General features: G+C 49.0%; 1 protein-coding gene across 1 annotated transcript in view; it reads right to left on the bottom strand.

Annotated features, from left to right (window-relative positions):
• The window catches only part of LOC135826250 (uncharacterized), an 85,006-nt gene that overhangs the window by 13,351 nt on the left and 61,757 nt on the right, over positions 1 to 9,898 (bottom strand). Inside the window, exon 11 of the mRNA XM_065338879.1 lies at positions 428 to 2,946. Coding sequence (XP_065194951.1) covers positions 428 to 2,946 — 2,519 coding nt within the window. The remainder of the gene's footprint in view (positions 1 to 427; positions 2,947 to 9,898) is intronic.

The following is a 9,898-nucleotide window of genomic DNA, read 5'->3' as shown; positions in this document are numbered from 1 at the left end:
GAGAAAAACATTAGGACCTCATCACGATTGATGTGCCATGGTCAAAATTCACTTTGGACAGAGTTTCTAGCGCTCCGACAGGAGCATGTGCGGCCATTTTGACAATTGATAAAATTGCACATAAGCAATGCTCTGGACATAGTCTTGTATTTTGCACCATTACTTTGCCTTATAAAGACCTAACCTCAACAATTGTTTCAAGAAAATTCTCAACCAAAAGTGCTTTTGCAGGGCGATTTCTTGGGTCCTACGAGACTAAACATATTTCGTTAATTCAGTTCAAGCTTGAGCTTATGCACGAAACCATTTGACAATTTGTATTCAACGCGAAGCAGATTCGTTTTTGGGTTTGGATCATCGCAGTGTGAGTGAGTGAATTAACTCCATGGTCACTAGAATATTTAGACTTTTGGTCTCCATCTCTTACCTGAAAGCTACTACTACCTTCGAACCAGCAGTTTGAGTTGTTGGGTATGCTGTACTCCGAATCACACCCGGCACAGTACGGATCGTGCTCAGCACCGGATTCGCTGTAGAGCACTCGCCACGGTGCATATCCGAGGTCCCGGCTTTCTCTGCTGCCGTCCTTCCACTCCTGCTCTTTGCATGCGCACACTGGCGGTAGTTGTAAACTGAACATGACTGGCTTGTCCAGTTTCGGGTTCTCCAGCTTACCCAACTCCTCCATGATTTCCTTGCGGATAAGCTGGCATATAGATGAGATCGGCTGCAGCCAATCAGAGGCGAATGCAACAGAGTCAGGCGAGCAATCAGAAGAGCCAGCAGCACCTTTAGGTGAGTACCGGAAGTTGATGCTGACCAACAGGGCACCTGACGAGTCGTAGTGAGCCAAGAAGATTTCCACCTTGCCTGGGAACTGGTCACGGAGCTGCTTCGGCAACAAAAACCTGGCTGTGTTGTAGGTGAACTCACAGCGAAACCGGTCGGTATTTGTGATGTTCCACTTTCTCATGAGCCGTACAAGTAGCTTGAAGTAGGAGCTATGTGGCATCGGTGTGTCCGCGTCGGGATACTTGTAGCCCAGGACGTCTTCATCAGGCTTGCCTGGTGGCTGAACCATGATCAGCAACGGTGTGTCAGCCGTGGAGAAGCAGACGTCGTTTGGGTCATTGTCCGGCTGGAAGCTGCGCATGGCCTCCTCGATTTTCTTCGGCGGTCGGTGTTGAAGAGCAGACGGGATGAAATACTTTGCTTGCTGGCCGTCTCCGAATTTGTACAGGAAATCCCAGTCGACCATCACGTCAAGCATCTTTTCACGTACTTCTGGTTTCACCTCCTCCCAGGCACACTCTATTAGTGGCATGCGTGCTATACCCTCCTTCCACAGATAGCCGCGCCACTCCGTCTCTGCTCTCCCTGCTTTCTTCTCCGTCTTGCCGTCACCTCCGCCAGGTTCATCCAGGTACTTGTGGCCAAAGACGAGGACGTTGATCTGCCTGATGAGCCACTGTGTGTTGTGGAAGATGATGTCACCAGGCTGCGGCAAGTTCATGTTTGCCGGCCGATAGATAATCACACGTAGTTCGTTGTAGAACCTAAGAAGACGCTCGAACTCGGATAGAGCACCGTCCATGCCGGAGTCATCCTGGATCTTGCAGGCCTTCTCCAACAGTGTCTTCATCCATCCTCGTGTTGTGTAGCCAGTGTGGGTGGGTTGTTTCTTGATATACTCCAGTATCATCTCAAAGCGAACCCATTCCGTCGGCATCTCCTTGTCTGCCAGCACCGATGAAACAGCATCCTGCAGCTTCTCTCGGATTCGTTGAACTTCTTGAGAAGCTCCGGACTGGCGGTTGTCCACAAGGAACAACTCTGCGGGATCAATGTTATTGGTCTTGATCACACCCTTGAATGTTGGTGACCGCCAACAAAGGTTTCGCAGCTTCTCGAGGATATCGACCTTGTGCTCCAAAAGTGTCATATCTGTTGGCAGCTTGTCGGCAAAGTTCCCCACCAATATCACAGGCGGGTAGTCGAACGCCTCGCTTCCCACAGCCTTGCCTGGGTTGCTGGCAAAGTGGATGGCTGTTAGCCAGTGCCGAATGTGGTCGATGTTCTCCAGCTTCTCCGGTACATCCAGAGTCACTTCAGACACTGTACTCCCTGACCACTTCCAGTAGTTCTGCTGCTTGATGTCATCGAAGTTCTCCGAGGCGTTGAAACAAAGAATATAGATGACGTAATCTTCACCCATTAGGAAATGCTGCAGGCTTGAGAAGACTGATTGGCCGCCGCAATCCCAAATGGACACCACCACTTCTTCTTTGCGGATTTCTCGCATCAGCTTTTGGTTCGCCAAGATGACATCAACCAGGCTCTGTGTCAATTCAACAGAGCTGAGTGCTGCTTCTGGATCTGCAGTGAGTTTTGATGTTTCCTTCGATGACTGCTTGTGTCTTGGTGCAGAGCTCCCCTCCACGTTTTCTCGGTGTCCAGGCACTACGATGGGGTGTTGCTGCTTTTGGCGCTGTGGATGTTCTACTGCTGCCTCTTTCGTCGCTGTTCCCGCACGCTGGAGTCCTATAGACTTAGCTCGCTTTGGGACTTTCGCCGCTGGCTCGGCCAGTCTTGCAGCTTCTTGCTCCTGTTGCTGCTGTTCTTGCTCTTGTTGGTATTTCTTCTCAAGATCTTCAGCCTGATCAAGGATGTCCGGAGCGCAGAGGAGTGCAGCATTGAACTTCCAATCTGTCAGGTTTCCTCCGTCGTGGAGCATATTGCCATGATCAACAACGAGCAACGGTGTACTTGGCTTCTTCTTGTCCACGAACTGCTTGTTCTTGAGCGAATCCGCCAGGCTCGTCTTGCCGGTTCCAAACTGACCGCAGAGGCTGATGCGGATACGGCGTACTCTGGTCGAACCGCTGCTCAGTGTGCTATTCGTAGCTTCATGCATGGCCTCGTCGGACGGACCCGTACCTCGTTTTGCTGCAAGTGATCAACAACAACAACAACAACAACAAGTACACATACGCACACACATGAACACACACATATGCGGGCAGGCACGTACAAGCATGCTCAGCCACATACACATACACATACACACAAACACAAACACACACACACACACACACACACACACACACACACACACAAACATGCATGAACGAAAGAACGAACACAAGCATATACACAAACACGTAAGCAAAGCGTGTGACCAAAATCCGTGACGAGTGCTTCGACATTAGGCATCTGTAATTGTATTAAATTTTATGGATTCTCCACAGGCTTTTGCCTCGCATTAGGGGAGGGGCTTCAGGCAAAACATACCATCAACTCATTATTTATTGTGTGCGAAATACCCTAAACATCCCTGGAAAGAAAAAAACAATAAATTGTTCGAAAGTTCAGTCAGGGAAGTGAACTGTCTGAAAAGAGAAAAAAAATGCTAACCCCACCAGGACTCGAACCCGGGACCTTGCTTGTTATGAGCGATGCTCACACCATCTGAGCTATGGAACCAGGTCGAACCTGGAAGGCACGTTTTTCACTGCAAAGGCAGCTCACAACACGTGCCACACATACTGATGGCACTTGGTCTTTTTCCCTCAGGGGACCAAATTCCAACCACGGTCAGTTTCTGGAACGTACTACGAGAGGTGAAAGAAAGTGATCGATTTTGAACGGATTGGGAGAACTTCAAATTCAAAGGATCTTTCAGGGAAATGAACTGCCTGGAAAGAGAAAAGAATGCCAAACCCACCAGTACTCGAACCCAGGACCTTGCTTGTCATGAGAAATGCTCTAAAGCCTAGTTCACATTCGACGCAACGCTGACGGTACGGGACGAATCGGCCTGTCGGGACGGCTGGGTTCAGCTGTAAAATCTTGTACGATTCGTACAACTCGACATGCAGCAGTCGTTGCGATGTTCAACAGCGAACGGCGCGAGTCATAAGGCATGGTCCGTGACGGGATGACTTTCGGACCTACTTGAAGTAATTTCTTGTTTTTCGGGACTTCTTTCCAATTGTTTCTCCTTGAATGAAGCGAAATCAAATTCACAATACCAGTTTTTCAGGAAGACTAAAAAAAGTAGCCCTGAAAGTTGTGTCATTCAAATAATAGCACCAGGAAATAATAAAACAGTTCATCTGTCAAGCCGCTGAACTATCCCTAAATACAATAAGTGACAAGGGATCTTATGAAAATAATTCGGGTGGACACACCCATTCCCATAGCGCTGCACATCACATCCGAACCAGTTCCGTTATTTCTACAACGTTTCGGCACTTGGCCATGGTCAGGTAATAACAATGAATACCGTGGAAGCCACACAAGAGCAGTATATACGCAGAGTGTAGCGCCAAAAAAGATGCGAATTATGTCACCTAGTATGCAGAAGGGGTGGGGGGGGGGCAGAGAGAGAGAAAAGGCGCAACTAGCACATCACGGAGGAGAAGCAGCAGAAGGTAGCGCGCATTGTGCTCTGTGAATGGCGTTACGCAGAGTGTAGCGCCAAAAAAATAAAATAATGATGCGAGTTATGTCACCTCTATACAGAGGGGGGAGAGAAGGTGCAACTGTGCACATCACGGAGAAGAAGAGCGTGCCGTTGTGCTCTACGAAGTGAGGGTACATGCCAAATAATTATGGTGTTAATTCTAGCACATTAAAGGAGGGGAGCACGGAGGCCCATGCGCCAATCCACTATGAGGTTAAACTTCCATGCCAAACTGTTACCACCAGGGACGCGACGAGGCATCAAGAACAGAATGGATTTGAGTGACCCGCCTCATATTATATTCAGTGATATTGAAGTAGCAGCAGGGGAAGCTAAGAAAATTCACAACAAATCCCATCCGGTGCTTATGTTCACATGGGGCTTAGCATCATGAATCTCAATCGCCTCGCGCAGTTTGCGACAAGCTCGATCAGGCTCTCTTCCTATTACTTCAACTGCAGAGAATGCACTTTGCCCATAGTTGAGCTTGCATCCAGGGTGAGTGGTACGAAAATGTTGGCCTCATGGCTTGTCGAGTTCCTGGCGTCTTGCCTCACCATTATGTTCTTCCAGGCGAGTTTCCAGAAAGCGGCCAGTCTCACCAACATATTGTTCCGGACATTCTTTCCACTTCCGCTGATATACAACATTCTTCTGCATACATACATCCTGTCCCCCGGATATACACGAGATACACGGCCCCTTTGGGCGACCTCTCTTCTTTCGGTTGTAGCGGATTTGCAGCCTTGACACATAGAGGAGGAACGAGGGCGGAGCGACACAATGTGCGCCTCAGGTTACCAGTGTGCTCATATACGACTCTAACCGGAATTTTATACTTTCTGATTCCTTTATTCACTGCTTGATGTACTTTATCCGACTTATATGGAAGCTTTAGAAATGCGCAGCATGGGTTGGCACGGCGACGGCGCTTTGGCCTTATGGAGGCAGTGCGTGCCTCTTCAATGATTCTCTCTGGGTAATTGTTCAATCTTAATTGTTCATGAACCCTCGCTTCACTTTCTGCACGCATTCTGGTATTCTATGAGAGCCTCTGAGCTCTTAGGAATTGTGACGAAGCAACTGCCAATTTGATATGGTGGGGAACTGCCGAAGTATAATCAATGAGTAGACCGCTAGCACATGCCTTCTGGTACAGCTTGTATGCCAGCTTGCCTTCCTGGATCATAATTGTGATATCCATATAATTTATGGAGCCACTCACCTCGCTGAGCTCATATGTGAAGTTGGTACTCGGGTGTGCAGAGTTGAAATGCTGCACAAACCGCATCAAGCTCTCTCTGCCATGGGTCCATAGCAGCAGGATATCGTCGATGTAGCGTTTGTAGAGGAGCGGTACTAACGGAGAATCCTGCAGAAGCCTGGCCTCAACCGTATGCATGAATAGAATCGCAAATGGGAGTGCAAGATTGTTACCCATTGCAACCCCGTCCACTTGGTGATAGATCTGATGGCCGAATCTGAAATAGTTGTGGCTGAGAACAAACAGCAGCAGATTCCGGACCCCGCTCACACTCAGCCCAAACATGTCGATCCGCTGGGAATACTGCTGCAGCATATCCACTACTGCCTGAACGCCCTCCCGAATAGGTATGCTCGGATATAACCCGACTACATCCATGGACATAACAATGGTGCCATCGGGGGCGTTCAATCCCGGACATGCGTCACAGATGTGGGGTATCGCTTCCGTCGTGTTAGCCAGGTGGGCCAGGACAAATTGAATGAGCTGCTGTAGGATGCGCTCCAATACAATAGATACTCCAGTCGTTGGGCTGTCGCACGCTGCTACCACGGGTCACAATGGTAAGTTCTGCTTATGGTCCTTTGGAAGACCGTACCACTCGGGGAACTTCGTACTGCTTGGATTGACTTCAGGAGTTTTGAATCCATGTTCTTGCACTCTGACAGTATTACTTCTCGTGTCTTGGTCTCGTAGGACTCTATGGTCAAATATACTTTCTCATACATGATCATGTTCGATAATATGTCTTCTGCTTTCTGCAAATACAGCTCCTGTCTCATAGCAACGAGTTTTTACTTTTATCCGATGGTTTGATGATGGTTTCTTGGTCTGTGCGAAGTCGCTTCAGCTCCACCCGCTCCTCCTGCGTCAGATTGGGATTAGAGGGTGTGTGTCTGTCATATGCCCGTAACACCTCGTCGCGGAAGTTGGCCATATTCCTTTCGTCTTTGTCGTCCATCTGTGGGGGCTGCTTAAAGCCACGCTTCATCAGCTTCCACAATTTCTTGTCCTGTCTGATCTCTGGCGGTGGGTCTTCCTCTTTGAGGTCCACACCCTGAGGCTGGGGCTGTTGCCACCGGAGGGTGAACGCCATCCTCTCTACCGATGTCTCAACATCTGTTCGTTCTTGCTTGGTGAGCCTCCCTGTCGACGGGACAAAGCTAGGTCCATGTTCCAGCAGACGCCTTGTCTGGTCGGACACACAGTCGTCCACCACCAACGCCCGCTCATGGACTGGCTCAGCATTGGCCGTATGCCCACTGGGTGACGCAACACCAACGGCGGCAACAGGAGTTGGGCCGCGGGGTGAGTTGTTGGTTCCCTCCACACGTTGATCCGCCTCTCGAAGTCCAGAAATATTCCGATTTAGTCTGGCGTTGGAACTTATTCGTTCTTCGGTAACCACTGCACGTTGAAGAGAACGGATCAATAGGTAGTCCGACTGTGTAAACGTCCACAGTTGCTCTCTGGACTGCTTGTATCGCCTCCCGCGGTAATCTTTCTCTGCGCATTTGTCTTCGATGGCATCGCAGAGAAGACGGCGGCAGTACTGATGTCTCTTGTGTTCCCTGATGGTCTTGTGACTCGTTGATGCTGGCTTCCGCACACAGTTCGAATTGAATCTGGGGATCAATCCCTCTCGCCGGCACTGCAAAAGAAAAGACAATTGACACTCGCTCCTCTGCAGCTTCCAAGACCATTGTACAAACCGCCACGCTGCCTCGCTCCGGGAAGAGGAGAACCAAGTTTGAAGAAGGGCTGAGGCTTCAGCAAGGGATCTTATCTTGCTAAAATTCAACTCAAGTCGTGTGAGCCATTCTGCGAGTTATCATGGGCAGCGTAGTGTTCGAAATGGTAAAAAAATTCAAAGCACTAATCAGAGTAGTCGGCACACGCCTCCTGTTCACACTCAAAATACTGCAGTTGTGTATGCTTGCGTCCCCGTCTACGCCCTTCTACGGTATGAAAAGTTGAACTGATCCAACTCTTCCCGTCGCTTCCCGATCCCTATGGTAGTACGGTTGCGTTCCCGTTCCTGCCGTTCACATTGGACGCCGTCAGACGATCCCATGGCTTCCGGTCGATCCTTAAGTCGTGTACCGTCACGCCCTGTCGAATGTGAACTAGGCTTTACCATCTCAGCTACGGGACCAGGCTGAACCTAGAAGGGGCTGACAAGCACTTCACTCCAAAGGCAACTCACACCACGTGCCACATATACATGACATTGTACTGATTGCACTTGGGTCTTTCCCCTCTCCCAGTTAGAGTATGGCTCATGACATGCAAGGTACCGGGTTCAAGTCGTGTGGGGGGGGGGGGGGGGGGGGGGGCATATTTTTCTTCTCTTTTCACGCAGTTCACTTCCCCGACTGATTTTGTGAGTTTCGAAGGTCTTCTAATCCCCTACATTTAAAAGTATTGTTGGTCTTACAGTCGATAGAAATGATATGTACGAACTCGTATCACGACAACAGAAGAACAATACGTATGGATTTTAACTATGTTCACACACCGATCCAAGTTACGTAGTAATGCTTAGTCATCTAACTTTCGATTGGCGACTTGCCGAGTCCCTCGAGCGAATCGATCAATTCTGCCTCTCCAATGACGGCCATTACGGAGGCTGTCTTCAAGGGTACTGGCGGTAGCAGCGGGGTTACGTCCTGAATTTGGGGTAGACCATCACCATATTCTGCTACAACATGTCCTCAAGCACCAACAAGTGATCTTGAATAAAGGTATCCACTAAAACTAAAAAAAAAAATAGCTGAATCCAAACTCGTGGTAGGAAAGCACACAGGAAAGCCTCCATAGGCCTTTTCGCTACGCTACCAGCACTGAGACATATTGGGAATAATCCCTGCCCTCGCAGAAACTCGAATGAAGCCACCACGAAGTGTCACTTGCTGAACAACAGCTCAACATGACGAGGAAGACGAATTCATCCACAACAAATTAGCAAAGAGTGCAACAGTAGCGGAATATGGCCCAACTTAACCCTTTAAGAGCCACAGGAAAAGTTCAAAATTCTGCATTTTTTCGTGTTCCTTGGATCATAGCTTCAGTTCTACTCACTCAATCCTCACAATCTAGGGCTTCCTGGAAAGGTCTCCGCGAGAGGAAGAGAATGAGGTCGATCATGATAGCCAGCACACCGTCTATCCAGCGCTAGATCGCAGCGACAGTACGAAAAATGCCCCAAATGCGTCCAATTGCGTCCCGCTCCAGATATTTCATTTTACTCGATCGTGGAGTTCCAATTTTTTCGCTGTGTACTCTTGACAATATCAACCGTGAAACCCTTGCAAATTCGAGTAAACCAGCGTGACGAAAAGTCTCAAAATTCTCAATACTAAAGTCGCACTGCGCGCTTTTGAAATTGCCGCGATCGCGGCTCAACTTACGAGTGATTTATCTCAGGAACCGTTGCTTGCAGCGCTTCGCGGATTGTTTCTACCGACAGGTGAGAGTTTTCTCTTCGCCCTGGATATTTCGATCACTGGATTAGAGCGAGATTGGACTGAGTTACGATCTTTTGAAGTTTTGCATTCAAGTATGGGGCGGCTCTTAAAGGGTTAACAGGGCAGACAGTGCAAGCGAGTCTCACGTGTGCATCGATGCCTCGTCGCACAAGTAGAAAATCACGACGTAGCAGTTGGACACTCGGGGATTTCAGGTATGCATTGGAGTTGGAAAATCAAGAATTGAAAAAAGTTCACTTCGGGGCACAGCCGCTGCCGTCCGGCACCTGAAAATGCATGTAACCGTGCATGCACCGGAAGTACGTGAGCTCATAGCAGCGCGAGAGAAATAAGTTTTTCATGGGAGCGTGGCACACATGTGAAACTCATGTGCACTAGCTGCTCAGCACAAGAGATCGTTCTGGCCCAATCTGGGCCATCTTGCGCTACTGTTGCACTCTTTGCTGATTTGTTGTTGACCAGGTCTTCTTACTCGTCATGTTGGGCTGTTGTTCAGAAAGTGACGCTTCGTGGTGGCTTCATTCGAGTTTCTGCGAGGGAAGGGATTATGCCTATGAAATCTCAGCACTGGTAGCGTAGCGAAAAGGCACGTGGAGACACTCTGTGTGTGATTTCCTGCTACGAGGTTGGATTCGCTTAACTCAATCTGTCGTTAAATGCAAGGTCGTTACATCCAATCAC

The sequence above is a fragment of the Sycon ciliatum genome, chromosome 10 (genome assembly GCF_964019385.1).
Source record: "Sycon ciliatum chromosome 10, ocSycCili1.1, whole genome shotgun sequence".
In the NCBI taxonomy this organism is placed as follows: Eukaryota; Metazoa; Porifera; class Calcarea; order Leucosolenida; family Sycettidae; genus Sycon; species Sycon ciliatum.
The sequence above is the reverse complement of the archived record's forward strand: the minus strand, read 5'-3'. Positions and strand labels throughout refer to the sequence as shown.